Source organism: Antrostomus carolinensis, unplaced genomic scaffold (genome assembly GCF_000700745.2).
Source record: "Antrostomus carolinensis isolate BGI_N321 unplaced genomic scaffold, ASM70074v2 scaffold3133, whole genome shotgun sequence".
Lineage (NCBI taxonomy): Eukaryota > Metazoa > Chordata > Aves > Caprimulgiformes > Caprimulgidae > Antrostomus > Antrostomus carolinensis.
In genome coordinates this window covers 1-23,523 of record NW_010307074.1, presented here as the reverse complement: position 1 = coordinate 23,523, position 23,523 = coordinate 1, and the positions used below count along the sequence as shown (strand labels likewise).

The window sequence follows — 23,523 nt, the reverse complement described above, 5'->3', positions numbered from 1 at the left end:
TTTCTGCTAAAAATAAATGGATGTACTGTTTCCAGCAAAAAGGAAAATACCTCTTTACAGATCCACAGTAAAATAGAAACTGGGAACTAAAAAAAATGGTGTAATCATCAAAACTGTTCAGCAGAATGAGTGTTAAATGGAGTGCAGCAGTTATTTCTGCTTCCTCCATACTGCAATATCCTGGGTTACAGTTGACACAAGTTTCATTATCCCTTCCCCTGAAATTGTAAAGACAAACTCAGCATAATTATCACTAGAGCTGTCTGGAAATAATGAGAGGGTTTATCTGGTAAAACCACACATTTATAGGAAATCAATCAGTATTTTTATGGAACTGTCATTGGAAAACATGACAAAAATTCAGAGCCAGTATGTGCAGATCATGCAGTTCTTGAATCCAGATGTTGCAATATTTGCTTCGACAGCTTTGTGAGCCTCTTAAAAGTATTGCAGTCGGAGTGAAGTGGTTTTCACAGTGTGATCACTTCATTTGACTCAGTTATCCTATTTGATGTGAGTTTTGCACTGTGTGTTGTCCTGTCCTTCCCCCCCCTCACCCCCTTCAAAGGCAACAACCTCATAAAGATGTCAGGTTCCTGCTCAGCTCTCCACCAGGCATATCATCACTCATCTCTGTTCTCCTTCCTTAGTCAAGTATTATGCAATTTTGCTTGCCCCTGGAGAAGGAACTGGAGATGATGATGATACGGTGGTATGTGCTGTGAAGTGAAAAAGAAAAATGTAGACAGGAATGGTGCTCAGTGCTTTAAGAGTTGCACATCTTCCCCTTTCCTCTGTGCTGTCATCTGTGGTGCTTCCGTTCGCCCTGCAGAAGTGATGCTTCTCAAAATGACATTCACGTCTGTGAAGGTGGATTCTTTGGAATTTGCATGAGCAACAGAATTTATTAATTAGTTACAAGCACAGAATGGCTTGTTACAGATGTGGGAGGCTGCAGCAGTGGTATTAAAGCTGATTCAATCTGAATTTTCTAGAGAGACAAATGTGGAACCCAGAGATAGCCTACTGGTCACTCCAATTTTTGAAATACAGTGTGGGGGCGATTTTCCTAAAATGAGCCTGACTTGTTAGTACCTTGAGTGCAAAGTTGCTTTTCTCCTTCAGGGAGGACATGTACTCTCAGGATTCCATAGACCTCCTTGCCAGCTCTGGGCTGCAGTTCCAGAAGCACGAAGAAGAAGGGATCGATACCCTGCATTTTGCCGAGTTGCTTATGACATCTGGGGTCGTCCTTAGTGACAGTGTGAAATGGCTGTCCTTCCACAGGTAGGTCCGAGGTGGTCACTGACACTGTGTAAGTGAGAAATCTCTTTTTGATTGAAATACTGCTGCTTGTGTCCATGGAGACTCTCACAGATTTTAAGGAGAAGAATTAGCAGCTCTGCAGTTCTTAAAAGAAGCTTAAAGATACAAAAGCCGAGTTTAAGAAGTAAGAACACTCGTCACTTCATTTTGTGCTAGCACTTACTGTGGTCTGAATTCTGTGTGTGCCTTTCTTGCAAATACTTTTGCTGTTAACTCTTCCTCTACAGAAGAAGTTATTGACAAGTTGAAATGTGATTTCTACACTTACCAGCTTGTATGCATTGTAAAGTAAGGTTTTTGTTCCTTCTTCCTTACAGTGTTAATGTTGTTGTTATCAACTTCAATCTTGTGTTTACGTAGAGGAAGAAATCTTCATAGTTAAGATGTCTTTCTTGTAGCATTTCAAGCAACTTGATTACAAAGCCTCTGGTCCATGACATCATTGCAAGTTAAAGGCCTTGAGGGAGGAGGAGGTGGTGGCAACAGATACTTACAGGCTTTCCTGCTTTTCTGTGTTGCCCATAGCTACAGAAACTTGCAGTGTTGGGAAGAAAAGTATGTTCTTCCCAATGGCTTAGCTGTTCTGCAAGAAGATAGCAGAGGCACCTAGGGAGCATTCAAGTCCTAAGTTGACATGGATGATCAGGATGAATTCTGACTGATCCAGAGGAGTTTTATGAATGATGGAAAATGTTAAGGTTTGAAAACTACAGCATGAAAAACTCTTGTGAAAAATGAGATATTGGTACCGACCAAGTATAGATGTTGCCTGCTTATCTGGTTTCCGTATGTTTTTATTTTCAGTGGTTATGACTTTGGCTACATGGTGAAGTTGTTGACAGATTCCAGGTTACCAGAAGAGGAACATGAGTTTTTCCATATCTTGAACCTTTTCTTCCCATCTATCTACGATGTAAAGTATTTAATGAAGAGCTGCAAAAACCTCAAGGTACTTGTATCTCCCCAGCAAGCAACTGATGGATGGGCATCAACACTGTAGATGTACAGTAAGCCAAGTGACAGAACTGCTGCATATTATCAAGCTTTAAAACTGGAATGTGTATAAAAGCTAGTAATCACACATAAACAGCTCTGACTAAGTTGATAGATAATGCCTCCCCTGTTTCAGACTTATCAATATGTATATTATATAGGGTACATTCCAATAACCTTCCGGTTTGTCTATCAGTAATTTCAGAGGCTAATTATAATCCAGCGTGCTTATCTTCCCTATGCAAGGTGGAGTATTTCTTGTGTGAACTACTACATGACTGGATTAACTGGTAGACACTCAGAGGGTTGAAAATAATTTATCTGCTGAATCACAGCTTTGTTTGAGGAAAGGGAGGGAAGGGTCCAGCATTTATAACCTGTGATTATACCCACAGTCATCTCGGGTATCTGCAGCAGGAAAGCAAGATGCCTAAATTTTGAGAGTAGTGTTTATGTGTTCTTGAACAGTATTTACCACCGTGCTTCATTTCTAGCTGGTGTGTGTGTACCTCTGGAATCTGCAGTGATTCCCTCTAACCACTGTTTGCTCTTGCTGTTTGGAGAAGCCAGGCAATTTTGGTAAGAGATGGATCTTCCAAAATAAAATCTGTTCCGTTCTCATTGCAGGGTGGCCTTCAAGAAGTGGCAGACCAGCTGGATTTGCAACGAATTGGCCGACAACACCAGGCAGGATCGGACTCTCTTCTCACAGGAATGGCTTTCTTCAGAATGAAGGAGGTACTGCAATACTCTTCTTTATGGTTCCTCTTTCTCCAGTTCCTATCCATAAATGTCAACATGCACAGTGTGGTTTTTGTTTTGTTTTTCTTGAGCCTCGTGGCTATCACACTTCAAACTGTCAATAACAGGAATTGTTGATATTGGCACAGACTTCTGTTTACTCCTCTTTCATGTGCTTATTTTAATTTGCATGCTGCATCATAGAGGTGGCTGACTTCAAAGGAGCTGTTTAATTAACATTGGGTGCTTTCTGATTTAGAGGCACAATTAAACAATACCTGTTTCTTCCTCCTTTTTTTTTTTTTTGAATCTGCAGTTGTTTTTTGAGGATACAATTGATGATGCAAAGTATTGTGGGCGGCTGTATGGCCTCGGCACGGGAGTGGCTCAGAAACAAAACGAAGATGTGGACTCAGCCCAGGAGAAAATGAGCATTTTGGCTATTATCAACAACATGCAGCCATGATAAGCAGTACCCCTCAGCATAACATGGTTACCATATTGGCAGCTGCTGTCCTCAACCATTTTCCCTGATAGTGTTTCATACAAAAGGCATCTACAGCCTGCAGAAGGCCTGCAGTTTTGCTGAGGAGCTGCATCTTCATTTGAAACCCAGAAGAGTTGACTGAATTCCTAATGCCAGCATTTGTGGTTTGCCATCTTTTTAATACCAAGGGCAAAAGACAGAACCTACTGTGTATACCTCTGGTTTTTTTCCTCTTTATACTGTACAGAATCTGCAAGGAAGACTTAATGGTAGAATATTCAGTAGAGCTAAGGGTCTGGAAATCCAGTAAAAATGGACACAGACATGCACACAAATTTGCAAATTGTGCTTTATAAAGCTTATTTTAAAACTTCTGCATGTTGTGAGGGTGACTGCTTCACCTCATGTTTCGCTTATTTTATCTTTGTGTAGTCTGTGGAAATTGCTCCCTTTGATCACTGCAGAGGTTTGGGAATGGATGACATTAAAAATGATCCTTGCAGCTAAAAATATTCAGAGATTTGATTTAACAACAGTGGGAATGGATATTACTAGAGCTGATTTGATCAGCACTCCGTAGTTTCTAATTCTGTAAGGTACAGGTTGGACCCATACTGAGCCTCAGCTTAGTTCCTATGGGTATTAATAAACTGTTCTGGAAATAGATTAAGAGGCCTAAAAGTTCACCTTTGATGGGGATTGGACCAATACTCTGGTTTCAGTGTTCTTCAACTTAACCTACAAATACTATTCTTCTTGCAACACGAGTAGTTTAGCAGATGGATAAATATTTTTCTCTTTCCCCCCCTGCTTCTCCAGCCCCTAATTTTACTGTCTACTTAACAACAGACAAAACAGCCCCATTTCCCTTCATTATAAACATCTGAAAAAATAGTTATGAGGATGGAAGAACTTGGGATTCTGACTTTTAAAAAAAATTCGATATTCTATAGTATCTTCCCCCTGCCCCCCCACCAGCTCAGAAATGACACTTCTTAAAAAAAAAAAAAAAAAGGAAAAAAAAAAAAACATGGCAAACTTAAAGTTTTAAGACTTTGTCTTGCATTTTAAACAAGCTTAAACAATCCATTATTAGGAGTTGAGGTTTATAGCTGGTATTTAAAATGCTTGTAAATACTACTTGTTTTTAATTTTTGTAAAATAAATTTTTTAAACCAGGCCTTGTTTTGGATTTTCCATCAAGCACTAAACTTACTAAGTTCAGGCTTTGGAATCTGAATTTGAGCGATACATGCTCAAAGATGCTCGAGTTTCTTTCTTCTTTTACCATTTGTGAGGCGTGCTACTGGGGTAGTTCTTAGTAAAATCTGCTTTTGAGCTTATTGTATAGTAGCTGATGAAAATTAAGCTTAAGACCTCTTTGTGGGACCTTGTATTCTCTTTCTGGTCGTCTCTCATCACAGCCAGAAGCACTGTTGAGTATTCTTTCAGTGCAGCGTAGCCACTTAAAAGTGACAAACCTCTTCTGCTCAATATCCTTGTGTGAAGTTTTCCTGCTCCATCTAAACTCCAGTGGTTCCTGCTTGAAGTGTAGGAGGGCTGGTGAGTGAGGCAGTAGCTCCCCCTCCTGGTTTTCAAATATTTTGTATAGAACAGAGCAAGTTCAAGTTAGTGGAAACAGTTTACCAGCTTTACACATCTACAGATGGATCTTGTTTTAGCATAACCTCTGGCTTTCACATACTGCTGTTCCAAGTTATTCTGAGGCTTTACTCAGCTTGGAGCAAGAAATCTATCGGCATCAAGTCTGCATTTTGGCTGGAAGAATCTGGAACAGCTCTTGATTTAAAAAATCCATCCCTCCTACTGTTTTTTTCTTAAAGAATAATCTTTATTATACTTATCAGTGTTCTAAATTCATGAACGTTACTGTTGCATTTAAAAACTTGCTTCTAGAAATTACGAAGGTAGATGTGATGTTCACTAAGGCTTATGCAGCCTTGTTCTTTTCTTAGGAAGAGTTATTTTTTTATAACAAGACAGGCAAAGCCTTTAGATAAGCTGGAAGACTGGTCAAAATGTTGCACGTTCAAGACTCCAGCTCTAGGACTGGTTTTGTCACTTCTAGAATAGCAGCTTTTCTAGAGGACTTGATAGTACCTCAAATTTACTATCACTCTAGGAAAAAGCAGTTTGTTCAACCATGGATGTTGCCAAAAGTGGAGACTTTTCTGGACCAGGAGAAATCCCTTCTCTCTTGTTAGTCATACGGCGGGGGGGGGGGGGGGGGGGGAGGGGGAAGGGAGGGCAAGATTTTTTTTATTATGTTGTACAGGTGGCTTCACCACACAAAGCTAACTCATAGCACACACTTGTTTTATCTACTCTACTGAGTTTGATTGATGTAGTGTGTTTAACAACAACAACAAGACTTATTTTTATTACATTTGCCCTTTATTGATACTGATTTCCATCAGTCAAATTAAATACCAATTCATTGTGGTGTCAGACTTTATTTAAAGGAGGGAAAATCAACTCACAATGCTTTTAAGAACAATAGTGGCTTAAGGGTCAGCTTGCTTACAGAAACCATCATTTTTCTTGAGGGCAGCTACTATTTCTCTTCTGCTGAAAGACTGATAGAGCTGCTCAAAACTGTTTCTCTTACATGTAAATAGCAAGAGCTTTCATTAGCATGACTTCCAACAGATAAAAAAAGACTATACAAAAATCTGGATACAGTTCAGGCCCACAACCTACTGCTTTTCAATTTTCTAACACAATCTCCTTAAGTAGTAGTAGTGGATGAGCACAAGTCAGTCTGTATATAAACATGATTTTTTGGTAGTTTTATCCAAAATAACCACAGCCATCAAAAGAAGCCTTTCACGTGAAGAAAGAACATCCTTGGTGTTAAGTAGCTGTAGGCAGTTTATGGGAGACAGTTTGGTCTCAAAGTGTCATGTCAAGAACCTCCTGCCAGCCTTTCTGTAAATATTATCTCTGCTGTGTTTCCTAAGGAGAGCCAGGGCCTGTTCATGTAGTTCAGGAGGGCACTGGGATCCGGTGTGAAGGAGTACAAGGCAGCACTCCAGCACGTCAGGGAATGGGAAGACCTGCAAAAAAACCAAACATGAGGTGATGTCTACTCTTTCATTTATAACTGTTCAACTACAAGATATTCAGGCAGCCAGCTCACTGAAGACACTGCTTTGTAGTATCTTTGGAACAGACAGTCATGGGTTAGATGCATTTTTTTTTTCTTCTTCCAGTGCATTTAACCAGGTTTGTCCCCTCTTGCACAATCACCCTGATTACCTTTAGTTATATTATAGACCAGAGAACAGAGGGGATGAGACAGCCTCAGAAACATTGCTTTCAAACATGTGAACTGTAGTTTCTACAGTTCTTAAGGCTATTTTATACCTTAAATTTCCAATGTCACTGTTTATCAGAACTGGTTTTGCATACATAAATCCAAATAGCAATGAATTACTTCTAAAATGCATGGGAGAGATTCATACAGAACATCACATTGAGTTCTCCGATGCAGAAGCTTTGTCTACATGTTTCAACTGCACCGAGAAAGTTATGCTTGAGAGAAAAATACCACCCTGATGCCATGTGTCAGTTCTCTCTCAAAGTTGCCATAGGATCACAGAGTCACTGTTTCTTACTTTCTGGATGAAAGGGATTGTATGATGAGGCTGCCCTTAGAAAACCCCTCTTTTTTCAGAACCACAATGCCCCTTCTGAAAACTTACCTTTAAATTGTCTGGAAATTCTGCTAGGTTCTGCTTTGCTTTTAGAAGCTGCTTCGTTAGCTCAGGGAGTGTAATTGGTTCGTTTACTTCATCTTTGCTGTCAAAGAAAATAGCAGGTGTCATGAGTAACTATTTTGCTTAAATAACCTCCCTCCTGTACAGGGAGCACAGGACTGAGTTGGACAAGAGCTAAATGCTCTAGCTTGTTCTTGACAAAGTCCCAACAAAGAGACAGACCTCTTAGATCATGCTTGTCCTTTTCATTATCCTCCCCTTTTCAAGCTGCCCTGTTTATTCACTGTACCAGCACACCCTGTGTACCAGGAAGTTACTCAGCTGTAGTAAGTTCATGCACATGCTAGTTCAGCCACAGGGAAATGCAGGACTTCAGAGCTGTATGTTTAAGTATCCCTGGGTGACAAGCTCGAGACTGGAAGCAATATGAGCTAAACAAGAAATATGCTGCACACACACACACAAAATCAGTGCTTTTCAATCCATTCATTCATATTCTGAGGCTTACCAATTCATCTGGTTGCTGTCAGAACATGGTTTGTCTGATTCAGTCTCTGAACTCTGCTGCAGGTTGCTTTCCTGGGTGCTTCCATTTGTGTTTTCCTGGAGATTGTTCCTCTGCTGCTGATGCTGGCGTATCATATCTGCTAAAATCTGCTGGACCTCAGCTATATCTCTCTGGGTGTTCTGTAAAGCAGCAATCTCTTCTGAAAGAAGCACTTTGCAGCCATTCAGTTTTGACTGCCTGTCTACCAAATCGTCTGAACTAGTTCTGGAGTCACTTTCTGACTCAATATGAACTTCAGTTGTATTGCAGAGGTTTTCATCCATCTCAACTGCAGTTGTATCAGGAGTTTCTTCAGAGGAGGACTGACCTGAAACATAACTCTTCTCAAGAGCTGTCTGCTCACTGGGACACAGCACAGGATCCAAACCAGCCTTTTGCAAGACAAGGGAATCTTTAGGTGGGTCCCACCACAGCTCATACAGCAGTCCATAAGCCACAAAGCCCTCTAAACTTCTGCACGCATCCATTTGGGAATTTGTGCTGTACAGTTTGTGTCTCAGGTTATCACAGCCTAATAATGAAAAAAGGATTACACAGAGTTTATAGAAGTTTTAAAGAAAAAAAAAATAAAGGCCAGGTCTTGTAAATGAACAGCTATCCTGGAGACCCAAACCGAAGATGTACTCAGATGTTGTCAAAGTGGTGCAGGAAAGCAAAGGCAGACATCCTTGGCATCTTTTTAAACACAATACTCTTGCTCTAGCTAGCATGACACTGCATGTTCTCATCATCTACAGAAAACTTCCTTGGTCCCAAACAGCACATCAGGATATTCACATGATCAAAGAGATTCAAAATAAATGCACTGCACGCTCTAAAGAGGATAAAGGGAAGGGCAGGTTGGAGTGATTTGTAACTGTGAGGTGAACACAGCTTTCCAATGCCCCCATCTCCCTCACAGAACAAAATCTGCTTAGTTTCCTACATCACCTACACCAGCTGACACTGCTGAGCTTCCTTCCACCGTCAGGAATTTTGATGGCCCAACAGCCCTTGCACTAAGCCAAATTCCACAGGTTTCCACATATTTGGGTATGTCTTGCTCCTTCCAAACATTATTATGCCTAGTAACATTAATGGACACACAGCTCTGCTTACAAGGATCATCTCTCTACCTGTGAGTGCCAGGAGATAACACAAGAGATTTACCTTCAGGAAGGATGATACTGCAAATCTCTTGCATCAGAGTGAAATTACCAGCATCATAACTGCGGGTCACAGCTCCAAGAATCCTTTTCACTGCCTCATCCCAGGTAGAAGTCTGATAGCTTAGGGCTGCAAGGGTCAGGTCATGGGAGATATGGAAAAGCACCTACAGGAAGCACCAGAGAGCATGATTAATAGTTTAACTGCGAAGTATGAATTACTCACAGCTTATGATCATAGTGGAAGAGCCCACGAGCACATGACTTAACCAAAAGCAATTTTAATGAGCATGCAATTTACATAGTCTCCTTCATGCAGGAAACAGAGTACTTGTAAATTACTTGTAACTGTAAAATCAGCAGCTGTGCTTGCATGCGTCCTACTACACAGATGAGAAGCAAAGGTCAGTGACTCACTGCAATCAGAGAGGAGAGCTGCAGAAACACCAGTCTATGAACAGACCTTCTGAACTGCAGGATATTTCAACAACAAGCAGCCCCATCTCTCCTAACAGTTTGACATGAACCCTGAATCACTGCTCAGCCTACTCAGCTGTGCCAATCCCTCCCTCCCACCCACCCACCCACCCAGCACATCTTGGTGGTCTCAGAGCTCATCACTGACACTCTGTGTTAGTTCTTACCCTGTGCAGAAACAAATGCAGAAACAAACTGGTGGCTATGCCAGCTGTCCCAGCTGCCTGTCAGCTACCTCTCCCAGACCAGAACCTCATCCTGCAGCAGGGTGCATGACACCACGATGTGTCTGTGTTTTCCTGTGTATGCCATAGGCTTAGTGTGTATACAGATCTAAATCCATTTACCTGCTTTGGGTGTGTATTGCTGGTAGAAGGAGGATGCTCAATACTGTGCAGCTGCTCCCATGCACACGTGGCTTGTTCAGTAGTGTCCATGCCCAATACATTCTGCCACACTTCTATCACCATGTCAAAAAATGAGGCCTCTCTGTTCAGCTCCCAGCTGTGGTAACAGGGAGGCACGGGGCTCTTTCGGTCACTGAGATTTCTTTCACTAAGGCATTTGCAAAGCAGTTCATTAAGGCAGAAAACAAGTCTTTGTCCCTTTAACAAGAAAAAAAAAACAAAACCAGCACTGAGTTGCTGCTAAAAGGGCAGAAAACAAGTCTTTGTCCCTTTAACAAGGAAAACAAAAACAGCACTGAGTTGCTGCTAAAAAAGAAACAATCCCTTACTGACCACAGCAGGTAGACACATTTAAGATCATGGTTAGCAGCTTGTTGGTGACAGACTGTTTCACAACTGCAGCTACCAAAGAACAATGCTGATTGATAGACTCAGAGACTCTATGGTCAGAAGGAAACCTCAAACAAGCTGAGCTAGCCACCAGCTCCTCAGTCTGCACAAAAATAAATTTCTGGATTATGCTTCCAGCAGATGGGACTTACAGTTAGCTCACTTGTTCCTTTAATGTAAGCAGAAAATACTTTCCTTCACTTCTTTCTTCTTATGATCAGTATTTATATACTTAAAATCCCACTTTTCTCAACTATCTCTTGTACAAGTACATACCTCCCCACCGTGGGCCCTTTGCCTCTGCAAAGGCACATGCTTTTTCATAGGGTCACTGCAATAAATTTCTAGAAAAATATTTTGAGGCAAAACCAGCTCAAAGGACTACCTGGGGACTACCTGTGGGCTACCTGTGGGCTATTAACATATGGGAAGTGGTGCCAAGTTAATCTGGAGGGAGACAATGCTAAAGAAAGCAGAAAGGAAACGAGCAGACTCACAAATAAAGTTTTATGTTGCTGAAGGACTTCCTGAGCTCCCACCCAGTTCCTGGATAAGAGCAGGTCTTGGGCACATCTGAAAGACAAAGTTGCTGACAACTCCTCCTCTCCAGATATCAGCGCAAGCTCAGCAGCAGTTTTAAGAGATGTCACATCCCCCTTCTTTGCCAACACCTTAACTGCATCATAGGGTGAGGAAGCCCCCAAATAACTGGAAAGAGATAAAAGCACATTGACTTGATTAGTACTAAGATACTGTTTTTATATTGTATTGCAACACAATAGCACAAACATGGAAATGAAGATGAACCTGTATTTACCAGAGATTCTCAGAGCTCTCATCACTTTGCCTTACCAAAGTTTGCTATAGACATATGGCACCTGATCTGATGCAAAGCTACAAAGGGAAAAGTCACAGAGCCTAATAATCTGGACTGAAACCTCTGGTGGTGTGCACACCATGCACAGCCTGGATGAGAAACAGAAATAGATTCAAGAGACAAAGGTTATATGCAGTAATTTATCCCTACTGCATTTCTCTGGATTTCATCTGAATCCTTTCTCCAAAATCCCCCAAAATGCCAAAATATTTCAAGCATTATTAGTAAAATTGGTAGTCACAAATTTGAAACACTCTAGTTGGATGAGGATAACCCAGTGATTAGGATATTAGCTAAGGCCTCTAGAAACTCAAGATGAACTGCTGCACTGCGCATTTCCAGTGGAAAGACTGGAAATATCACAGAAGTTTTTCATATACATCCTAATCTTGGCCTTGCCAGACTAGTTTTCAAAGACCTCCAGGAATGTCTATGGAAACAGATGGCTCTACTGATGTACAGCATTTGGACCTTCTGCTCTCTCTGGAGCTTCTAGCAGGTGAGATCAGACTCAGAAAGCACCTTAGACAAATAATGCCCAGACCAGTTAACATATTTCAGCTGCTACAAAACCAAGAACCTTCTTTGTTTCAGGCATGGAACCAATTCTGTCTTCTTCCCAGTAACACTCACCATTTGGCAGCCATGGAATAATGACCGTCTTTCTCTAACACAGCTGCCCAACTGGTGTACAGATCCCTCAGAATTGGATCTTCTGGACGCAACCTGGCCTTGGCAATGACAATTGCTTCCCTAATGCACGTAAGAAAAAACAGATAGAAAAGTTAATTGACTGCTTACAAAAAGTAAACCAAAATGTCAAATCTACCCCACTAGAAAACAAGAGCAAATCCTAAACATAAATATAGAGCAACCTGTAAAAATGGTTGACTTTCAGGAGCTCGACAGCTTCATACACTTTATGGATGGAGAGGAGATGGGAGGCAGCCTTCACATACTGCTCCTGAAAACACAGCTGCTTCGCAAAGGCTTCCACTGTCCAAACCCAGGCCTGATACCCAACTGCAAAAGAGAAGACAATTGGAGGCAAAGTTTTAAAACTGGAAGAATTCCTGTGGGACCCCATCATCACTGGTTTCTTCAACACAGACTTCTCTGCCCTTGATTAATTGCTTTTTTCCTAACCATCCTAATACAGGCCACTGAGGCAATGAAACAGGGAAAAACTAGGGCTTGAATGTGACTGTAGGACTTCACTACCAGTAAAATAACTTAAAAGCATATTTAAACCAACAACAAGCTGTAAGGACGGCTACATATTACAAAGAACCAACTCTGTGCTCGGAAGGATGGGCCTGCTCCTTCAAGAAGTTCCAAAGGAAACCACTCTGTTTCCTGCTATCCTAACCTAGGGGTGCCTGTGGAAACATTCAAGTCTTTGTCATAAATAGGATATGTTTTGTGTTTGATTTTTGTTATCGGGCAGTTAAAGAAGCATCTTCCTTCCACTCTAGAACAATCATGAGTTTCCAACCCAGATCAGAATGGGGCTACCCTCAGCAGCTAATTCCACCTGCTTCTGTGTTATAAGAACAAACATACCCATGGGTGAGATTGCTACCAGCTGGTCTGTCAGCTCTCCCCTCTCAGCAGCTGCCTGGAGGACACCTTTCATATCTCCTTTCCACAACATGAGCTGCTGAAAGAGCTCCGGATGCCCATTCTCCAAGTGATGTTTTCCTGTTGGAAGCAAACACACTTCCTATCAGCATGAGTGCAAGAGTATTACTTGCTGTAGCAAAATAACTGGGCAAAAGTGAGATTATTCAAGCTTGAGGTACTGCAGGTTTGCATCTGAAAGATATGAAAACTATTGAAAAATATGTCTTTTCTTCTTTTCACACAGACCTGCATTCTTCATTTGACACTTTAATCCATGGTAAAGAAGATTGAAGCATTTTTCCCAATTTGTTTTCTCCTTGAATGTAATAGTTACAGTGGACATATTGTCAAAGTGTATTTGTTATTCCACTTACCTTCCACATCAATCATCTGGTGCAGAGAAGCCCTGTCTGTGAACAGCCCCAAGTGGATGCGATCCTTGAGGTCAGGGGACACATCTTCTTTATTATCTAAACCAGATAAAAAGAATGAAATTTAAGATTTGATACAACACTGGGACCTGGGATCTGCCATGTCACTGTACTACTTCATCACACTCAACTGTTGGCAAATACTTGGGTCTTCTACTTTCTTTCCTGTATAGCAGATTTAATAATTTGCAGATCAACACTTAGAACTTACACCTAAGTTTTATTAGAAGGATCATATTTGTGCAGAACATTTATTCTAAATAAAACATAGCACGTTCCTTTGCATGCTTTAAGGAACAATACTGTGAGAATACAAACATCTCCCTCATGGCTTCTTTTCTCCTGCCTTTATTATACTTTTGAAGGTAAAAACCACTTTGCATGTCTGCAGACAATTCTACCCTATGTCCACAACATAGGATCCTACTGAAAACCTGTCTGGAGTGGCTAGAGAGTGCTGAAACACTGCAAGAGAAGTTAGATAAGGGACCAAAACTAGTCACACACTGTGATAAAGGCAAGGATTTTAAAAAAATAATGCCTAGTGGTCAAAGTCAAGTCCTTCTAAATACTTTAGAGCAACTACCCTCTAAGTATTTTAATTTTAGATTGATACCTTTGGTTTTCAGACATGTAGCCAGCCTCAAGCAGTCCTGATGCAATTCATCTTTTGATCTGTGATCCATGAATGTGCTGAAGGGTAGAATAGAGCGAGGCTTCCTCTTCTTCAGAGAGATATCAGAAGCTGGAAAATCAGACACATAGTTACAAGAGTCTCCTACAGTAGAACTCTCCAACCTATTCCAAAACCCCCTCTTCCTCCAAAACAAAGACCAGATGCTCGAGTGCCACATGCACCTCTATTATGACAACTCTGATTTTCAAATACTGATGACCACTTTGCATATTTTTCTGCCCATCTTGCCTGGAATGAAACTAGCAACTGAAAGGCAGTATCTAAGCTCACATTAAACAACTTCTCAATTGACCCAACAAGCAGGGGAAGTAGAAGAAGCAGCAACTTAAAATGTTTAAGAGATTCTAAACACTTTTCCTTCTCCTGCACTTATTTGGTGTCACATTAAGAAGGGAAGCTGCAGCAGAACAGAAGCCTAGAATGAGGAACTCTGCCTTAATGCAGGACTCTTACAAGTCCCTGAAATATACTAACTTGGTTTCTCTTTAGGTGAATCCTTTCTCACAGGAGTGGCTTTCTGGGTCACCAAAGGCTTTGGCAAACTGAATGAAGAATAATCATATGTAGATGAAGATGTATCCTTGGAAACTGTGGAGTTAAGTGATAAAAAAAAAGGAAAAACAATAAATGGAAAAGCCTATAGCAGAATACCTGACATATTCACAATCCCTTACATTAATTCTGAAACACACAGAAACCAAGCTTTGCTTTGCCATAGAACTTACTAGCTTTTTAGGGAAAGGAAGTATTAAGAAAACATTACAGAACTGTCAGAAAGCTAAATAGGATGTCAACAGATGCTAACCAAGGTCCACAAGTATAAGATTTATGACTGGAAGGCAACAGTGATCAAAAATGACATTGTTTCAAGCCAAACACAGTAATTTTGTTTGTTAGGCCAGAAGCTTCTTATTTAAAGACAATTAGTCCCAAATTAGTTTGGAAAATTACAAAAGGCATTCCAGAACTGTCTTTCTTTCAAGTGGACTATTGCAATAAAATCGTATTATGAGAAAATCTGCATAAAATATTAAACTTGGTGATGCTCTGAGGGCTAAACAGTCTGGGAACCATTGAACTAAGATGATTTTATTATTACCAGTCATGGAGACTTTATCTGGCAACTCTGACTCCTCAGCTGCTTTTTCTCCTTCATGGTCCAACACACCATTTTCCTCCAGCAATGTGTCCTTTGCATTTTCATCTCCATTCACAGCATCGCTTAGATCCTGCTGGGCTGGACAATTTCCTATAGGCTTCTTCTTCTTCTTGGTTTTGACTTTTGGTTGCATACTTCTTTTTTTCTCTAATTCTATGCTCTTTTTGCCTGTAAAAATTTGCAAAAGTTTCCCTGATATTATCTGTGGAGATTTTTAGTGTATCAGCTGTCTGTCTCCCAAGATCAACATTTAATTTCCAAATAAGGATACAACTCAATTTAAACCTACACACAGTCTATTCCTGAAGAGGTAGCAGGCAGATTTGGCATTCAGCAAAAGAACTTGTCACACCACTTCAACGTGGCAACCCTCTATTTCCCAGCTCCAACATAATATTCAGGAAAGGAACTTCTGTTTGAATATACTTACCCTGAGGAGGCCGTGTATGCTCCTGCTTTGAGATGTGCCATTTGTGAACAGAAAAATCATCTGCTCCTGTATAAACAGCATCTGAATCCACTGGTGACCACTGGACACTCAGCAGCCGGCCCTGGTGCCCTCGGTAGTTGCAGAGTGGCTCTTCCTTCATAACATCCCATACCTGATAAACAAGAAAGAAATCAAATTACTCAGAAAGTCTTGTCTTCCCCTAACACTCTGCATTTTCTCTTCAGTGACTTGCACTTGTAGGAGCTTCTCTTTTAGGGAGTTTGCACAGGTATTTAAAATACCAGCATGCAAATGGAGAAAATTCAGGGCTTCCTTTGTTGCATCGATACATTTGTGTAACATCTTTCTTTTTTAAGGATCCCAAAGTGCTAATATGAAAAAAATAATGACTGGACTTCTTACAAATCAATTTGCAACTCACAAAAACACCAGCAGATGTTTACCAGGGGTAAATTTGCAGTACTTCAGTAGTTTATCTCACAGAAGAAGCTTTGCTGTTTAGTCAGCTGGGTTCTAAAACACTGTAGAATGGGTGATTTGAAATGAAAAGAAATACACTTCTGAGTGGCTGTGGAAGAGTACCTGTGCAGTGCCATCATAGCAAGCAGACACCAATCTTCCCTCATGGTGGGGGCTCCAAGAAAGACTTGTGATTTTAGCTGTGTGCCCAGCCAGAGTTCGAAAAGGCTCTGTTATTGTCAAAGGACTTTCTGAAGTGCTCTCTGAAAGAAAAAAATAAAAGGATCAAGTATGGCCAGCAAGACAAACAGGGAATAAACCAAAACAAGATGCCAAGACTTGGAATATAATCTGCAAACTGTTACCTACGACGTTCTTCAGATTATGCACATAAATAGTGGCATTGATGGAGCCTGAAGCTATCAAATAACTCAGCTCTGGCTGGCTCCCGTGCTCATGATGCCAACGAATAGCGTTAATCAGTTTGTGGTGCTGCTGGATAGTGCAGAGCAACTTCAGGTTTGGCGCCTGGAATATTTCAATTGAGCTGAAATGTAAGAAGAACAGTGTAAGAATTCCAGTAGTCATTCAAAATGGGAATTCTGTTGTTATCCTGCATGAGCAGAATTACAGAACATGAAATAAGTAACTAAATGAGTTTTTATTTTCTGGATTCAACTCAAACTCCTGTTTAGTACATCAACAAAAGTGTGTTTCAACCATGAGTGGATCTCTGAAAAAGAATTTAACATGATGATGTGGATCCTCCATGCCAAGAGTGGCTAAACCAAGTAACAGCAGGAGTGCTGGATCATCACAATTCAAATATTGTGATAGCAGTGAAAGAACAGAGACAAACTAGGGCAACACAAAGTACTTTTGCTTCACTACAGTGATTCCAGTCATGATCAGCACATATACCACCTTAACCTACAAGCAAAACATACCCATCTTCATTGCCAAGAGCCAAGAGTTTGCCGTCTGGTTTCCAGCTGATCTCTGTGCGTGCAGGCAGTTTGTGCTGTAGAAAGAAGACACAACTATTGCCAAAAACTCTTAAATCTCTCTCACATACATCCAACAAAGCAAGACTGGAAACTGGACAGAGTTGCAATTAGTCTCAAAAGGGTCCAATGCTTTTACAGCAGTGACATAAACTTGAGCAGTAAGTTCAATTCTATGAATTGAGCAACTTGAGCAATAAGAGACTCACAAGTTCATCTGTGCAGAAGGGGGGTTTCAAATTTTTTATTTGTTACAGATACATCATGAAGACAAAATCAGAAACCTACAACTACAAGGCCATAGAAACTATGACATGGTTACCATGAATCCATAAAACTCCTTCAAAATCCTACTCACTTTGATTGAATTAGTGTCTCGGATGACTCTGTTGATGTCATTTGCCTCTCCATTCAGCTTCCAGGGGTTGTGCTGAAAAACGATCCCTTCTCCAGCACAACTATATAAAGTTACAGAGGGCTGTTCACCTTCTCCTCCTGTCCAACAGAGAGAAAAAACTAAATATACTATGTTCTTCATCAGTCTTCCCAGAAGTAATCACTCCCACTACAAACCAAAACATTATTTTAAAAGGCTATATACATGCTTCAGTTGCCCGTGATCCAGCAGCAAGAAATTCTCAAAATACAATCCCCTGAAAGAACCTCTAATTTCTACCAACAGATCTCTCCATAGCACAATCATTGCAAGCATTAAAATTCCCTTTAAAGTTTGATCCTTAAACAAATTCAGGTTGTGTAAGAAGTGCTATTGGAGCAGTTCTGTTAAGTTCAAATTGTAGAAACGTATTTCTGAAGCTAAGGAACCCACATTTGATCCAACACAGTTACTGCAGGAAGTCTGTGCAGACAGTTACTGGTCTGTAATATCCTGAAGCAAGCACAGAGGTGTGGTATGCCACTCCCACCTATTTCCTGAAGCTACTAGAATTCAAAAGCTAGGAGAGATTGTTTTGCTCCCTGTTAAACTGTTAACAATTCCTCAAGCAGAATGCATTCTTAGTGCTAGAAAGGATTGATACCAAGCAAATGGGGCTCCTTTTCCTAAGAAGGAAACTTCATGGCACCTGTGTACTCGGCATGGATGTTCTAATTTGTCACAAGGTGTTGGGAGACTCACCAGAAGACAGAGGAGGAGTTGGAGGCCCCCAGACTAATGTGTATACAGTCTTCTTGTGGTAAGTGCTGGAGATCTGAGGTGGCTTATTCTTAGCACTGGGCAGGAAGATAAGGAATCAGTCACAATTTCAGCAAAGGGAAACAAACAAACAAACAAACCGCCAAAGCAACATATTCCCAGTGGTGAAAACAGACACCAGGTGCTTTAACATAATAAAGCCATGGCTCAACCAAACCTTCCTTAATATCTCCTGTAGGAGGCTACTAAAATAATAACAAAACTGTCCTGATGACCTTCACCTGCACGTTGCTCTTCATTCTCTGAAAATGTCTTTCTGGCTAAAGTTTTTCTTGACTGATGTCCTCCCACAGGTGATCTCTGGTCATGCAATTTTAAGTTTATCTTAAGTAAAGTTTACCTTAGCAGCTACCAGACATAATGGATAGATGAAAAGATGCACTGAAAATTCAACTGTTTGACTAATTTTAATTTAATCCTTTTCTTGTCTAATAGTAAAGATATACCTCAGGAAAGACCACACCACCTATGCATGGTAACATTCCAGCAGGATCTGACATGAATTAATTCGAAAGCTCCTTTCTTACCTGCTGGAGAAGGTGTCAAATATGCCAACTTTTCCATCATCTGTTCCAAAAGCCAAGCAGCCTTCCTTAGTTGGATGCCAGGATAACTGCAGGCAAGATAGAAAGAGACCCATAATGACACAAGCCATGGACACTTTATTTCTAAATAATAAACAAAAGGAAAACCTTGAAACTGATGAGCAAGCACCATCCCTTATACCCACCCTTCCAACTAGAGCCACTTGATTTGATCCCTCTGAGTATCAGAGGCTCTCCCCCTACCAGCTATTGTGGGATGAGATGAAATGGACTAAAATAAATAAAATAGCACTTTACATCTATATTACAAAATATAAGTGGAGAATATTGTAGGATGGTGAGAAAACTTTTGGTGTGAACAAGAATAACCACTATGTTTTAGTGCCAGCAGTTTTAGCAGGGAGTAGCCTCTGGCCAACCACTGGTCAAACATGACCTGAAGACACCCATGTTGGTTTTTGTGTGTGTCAAACTTCCTAGCAGAGGAAGGGAAACCATGGATGAAGCAAGGAAGAATCACAAAGGAGAATGCATCAAAAAAATAATGTAACAGCTAGTTGGACTTCAGCTGACTTTCACTAGATGTAATGCAAGCACTTAGGGCTGTAAAAAGTTTAAACTTTTTAAACTGTCTAAACATTTGTTGCCAGATTCTAAAATGTTCTGTATACTCAAAGAACCAAGTACAAAAGGAACAACTTGGCTCTATAGATTTTTAGTTGGGAAAGACCTTCTTTAGAGTGAAAGAGAAATATTATTTGAAGAGAAAAATGGAGTGAGAAGAAGAAAGAGAGAAAAGGGAATCCAAAGGACACTTACTGCTGTAACCTTGGACTTTATGCTTTGCCAGAAGGTTTTAACATCATAGATATTGTTCATGGACAAAGTATTCCATACTCGGATCATGCTGTCTCCAACACCAATGGCAAGACAGCCCGTGTCCACAGGGGAGAAGGCGAGACTATAGACAAAGCCCCCAAGCGAGGGCAATGTCCAGCTACAATCCAGAGTTGATAGGTCCCAGCACTTCACCTGAAGAATATTTAAGGAACAAGGAATAGTTAAATGTAGAGTGACTGGTATGACAAGGAAAAACAAAGCACAAGTGAGCTGAAAAATCAAAGGGTCAAATTCAAGACTTGACATAGTATGTGATCTGCACCCAGAGGATTACATGTCACAGACAGGGCTGCAATAGTTGGAAGACTGGAATGGAATGGACAAAATTACTATATTTCAAAACTATGGTCCTCTTTAACTTCAAAATAGGGTGCACTCTACTGCCTGTAAAAGGCAAAAAGTAAAAAAAAAAAACAAAAACAAAACAACCTTAAAACCAGATGCTTTAGTTTGTACAAGTAAATTATTTTAAGAAGGAAAAACAGATATTTTTAATATCAAACATACAGGAAAAAAAGATGGTAAACTCCTTTATGAAATGCTTACAAGTCCAGACTGTCATAACCATTCACGCCACCAAGGTAAGAGCTGTAACTTATAAACAAACAAAAATATACCCAGTCTGTGCTCAGAACAAATTTTAAGCAATGATGTTATAAAATGCTGCAATAAACCCACTTTAAGAGAAAATTTGTGCCCCTGAAAGGGGTAGCCTCACTCAGTCAAACTGTATAGGTACTGCTATTTTAATGTAAATTTTCTAAATGGATCTTACATCTCTGTCCATTGAAATGGAAAAAAGGAGCTCTTTGTCTTGCTGCTTCACAGAACTCAGATTGAACACAATACGGGTGTGATTTTGTCCTTCTGAAGATCCTAAAAGTGTCCACTTGCGTTTTCCAGACTGGGACAAATCCCAGAGTAGCAGCTCTCCCCTGCAAAATTTGAAGTGTGTACTTCATTGTTCACTTCAAAAGAATAATATAGGCTATATAGAGACTATATTACATGTATACATACTGCAAGTGCCCGAGTGATACAGCTACACACACATCCACTACATGTGCCTATACACAGATACACACACACAAATGATACCCACAGTTAACCACACTGAAAACTGACATGTTGTTTTTCTCCCATTAGATGGGCAAACCTACAATTAGTACCATTAGCAGTCAATATTCAATTAGATTATCAGACAAATTATGGGATAAATAGTAGTTTTCTAGAAGTCTAAACTCCCACTCTACCTCTTGGCCTGTCTTCTCTCCAGTTATACTGGGAAGGAGGAACATGTCAAAGTTTCCTACCCAGTTCTTCTTTAAGTATGAATCTGCAGTTACTGACGGCACCCAGGCTGCTGTGTGCTCTACTTACCCAAAAGAGCTGGATACAATTTCTGTGGAACGACCAGAAGGCCAGTGAACAGTCAGCCAAATGCGCTCTTTAACAGCAGGATCAACAGCTCCACCTCTTCTCTTCGTGGGTGGCAACTTCAAAGTCATTACACCTATAGAACCAAGAGGGACCATGTAGACCTAGTACATCAAAATTCTCTGACCGAAAAAGAAGTCTTGTGAATCTGAAGCTTTAAGTACATTCCCCATGCTTTAAACTATCAGGTTAGCAAATGAAGGCTGCAGTTAGAGAAGAAATCTTCCACCATATTCTTATTGTTTATCTCACATTATTCATCTTACTTACTTCTGCCTCTGGTACAGCTCCATATTCGTATGGTCTGATCTTTGCTTCCCGAAGCCAGGTAACAACCTTTCTTCGTGGCTGTGTCCTGTGTCAGCTCTCCATTTGGAACTTTGCATTCCTCCAAAGGAACTGCTGAATACCATTAAAGTCATGTTATTATACTTTAAAATTCTAAGCTTATTAAAAATTACCTGAAAAATATATTTATTTGTGTCAGAACATACTTTATTGAACTTATAAGCTGCCTTTGCTTAGCTACTTACTGACCTTCTATAAGGAATTCAATTCTCTAGAACATTCACACGAACTAAAAATTACTTCACAAACTATTAATCACTTCTACATACTTTGGAGCTCATCTTGCCAAGCAGATAACTTTTCTTCACCAGGCACAGGGCACCAGGCCAGACAATGTATTTCATCATCATGGCCTCTTAGCCGATGAAGCACTTTTGCTGATATCAATGATAACCACCATGCCATCCTTGTAGCTAAAAAGAGAGATTTAAATTAGTGAAGAGATTCTTGGATAATATTATCTGACTTGATTTCTGAGCTCTTTACTAGGGTCACAGTCATGGTATTACAAACAGAGAAGCCAAATCACAAGCAGCAATGGGACTGGCAGACTAACGGTCAATTGGAGCTCCAGTACAGCACTGGTGTACCTGCAGCTGCCTTTTCAAGAAGGACAACCAGTACATTTGGCTTCCAGACTGACATTAATTCATTAGTAATTGAGCTTTCAGAGACTTAAAAAACTACCATGGCTTTATACCAGGAAAACTTTTCCCCCCTTACCACAAACAATTCTCATTCCTTCTCTCTTGTGTTTGTTCTCCTTCAGGAGAACTGTATCATTAAGTCTAAAAGCCTTTCATGTTCCTGCTCTGTTCAGTACAAAAAGTCTTGGATATCTAAAGGACTGGAATTGTAGTGGTTGACAAAGGCCTAGAAAAACTAAAAAACTCTCTTCAGACAAAGTAACCTATAACACAACAAGCACCAGTCAAGAGATAATTAAAAAATAACAGTTTAAAGAAACTTCAGAGATGCAAACCAAACCTGGACCCTTACATTGTTATGGATTTCTATGTCTTGCAGGACTACCAAATCTAAATGTTATTTCTAAATCATTGTGTAAAAAAAACCCCCAAAACAGCCACCAAAACCTCTTAAAAATTATCTTGCAATTGAGTAGCAAAAATTCACAACGAGGTTCCTGTAGAAAAAAAAACAACCAGAAACCAAAACGTAACCAATATTTACCCAATGGCCACCAGGTTTTCATGATGAGGAGAACAAGTGAGACAAAAAACTGTCCGTGGCTCTGGGAAGAACTGCTGGCTGTCACTTCTGTTCTGCCAGTAACAAACAATTACACCTTTTTCATCACCGGATACAATCAGATCTTTCACAAGAGGTGACCAGTGCAACGCTGAGATGGCATTCTGCAGAAAGAGAATTGAGTACATTTGAAGCTGTCTCGCCACCATCTGAGACAGAACAAGCAGAAAATAATCTGTGAGTACTCCTGAGCATCAGCTGAGTTAGTTCTAAAGTGTTTCTGTTATTTTGGGTTTGGATAGAGTTGATGTTTGTGCCAACACGCTGCCCTGAGTCGCAGTGACTGTTCCAATGCATGTTTGTAGTCTGTCCTGTGTGGAACAATTACTTGCTGAAAAGATTTTAAGTGAGCTGGGTTAAGTGGCAATGAGTCAGTGCCCTGAGCACACTCCTTACTGAGGCTTTGATGGTAACCAACAGCTTATTAAGGTGATGTAACAACGCTGCAGACCTAAGGCTACAGCAAAACGCTGGCCAGGAGCGTTCTACGGTTTTGATGTCACTGGGTTTGAAATTCACTTTTGGTTAAAATAACATAGAATCAATAGAATCACAGAATGGTTTGGGTTGGAAGGGACCTTAAAGATCACCCAGTTCCAACCCCCCTGCCATCAGCAGGGACACCTTCCACTAGACCAGGTTGCTCAAAGCCTCATCCAGCCTGGCCTTGAACACTTCCAGGGAGGAGGATACACACCCTCTCCCTGGAAGATCACCCGGTATTGTGTGCACGACCTACCGAAGCCCTCCCCACCCCTCGGGGCTTTCTCTTGCCCTCTCCATCCCGCACCGGTAGCTCCAGGCAGGGTCTTTGCCCGGTGCGGGTCCCTACC

General features: G+C 40.7%; 2 protein-coding genes across 4 annotated transcripts in view; one reads left to right on the top strand and one right to left on the bottom strand.

The window, feature by feature from the left end:
* The window catches only part of CNOT8 (CCR4-NOT transcription complex subunit 8), a 6,693-nt gene extending 2,516 nt beyond the window's left edge, over positions 1–4,177 (top strand). The window contains exons 3-7 of one of the 3 annotated variants that reach the window (XM_029084329.1): positions 616–654; positions 1,102–1,287; positions 2,131–2,275; positions 2,947–3,057; positions 3,377–4,177. In XM_029084329.1, the coding sequence (XP_028940162.1) occupies positions 616–654; positions 1,102–1,287; positions 2,131–2,275; positions 2,947–3,057; positions 3,377–3,526 (631 nt within the window). In that variant the 3' untranslated portion in view covers positions 3,527–4,177. The remainder of the gene's footprint in view (positions 1–615; positions 655–1,101; positions 1,288–2,130; positions 2,276–2,946; positions 3,058–3,376) is intronic. The other 2 variants (XM_010165295.2, XM_010165296.1) reach the window with 2 other exon arrangements.
* A 2,291-nt stretch (positions 4,178–6,468) lies between these two features.
* Positions 6,469–22,839, bottom strand: GEMIN5 (gem nuclear organelle associated protein 5; the record flags this gene model as incomplete). Its single annotated transcript, XM_029084330.1, is given in 27 exon segments — positions 6,469–6,624; positions 7,273–7,369; positions 7,796–8,366; positions 9,005–9,167; positions 9,825–10,082; positions 10,772–10,982; positions 11,785–11,904; positions 12,027–12,174; positions 12,715–12,852; positions 13,149–13,244; positions 13,822–13,950; positions 14,377–14,490; positions 15,002–15,229; positions 15,492–15,663; positions 16,095–16,234; positions 16,337–16,518; positions 16,919–16,992; positions 17,334–17,470; positions 18,114–18,208; positions 18,719–18,804; positions 19,556–19,768; positions 20,412–20,571; positions 21,017–21,149; positions 21,344–21,472; positions 21,691–21,794; positions 21,796–21,834; positions 22,613–22,839. Coding segments are annotated over 27 exon segments (4,320 nt in total), but the record flags the coding sequence as incomplete, so codon positions are not given.
* Positions 22,840–23,523: the final 684 nt, after the last annotated feature.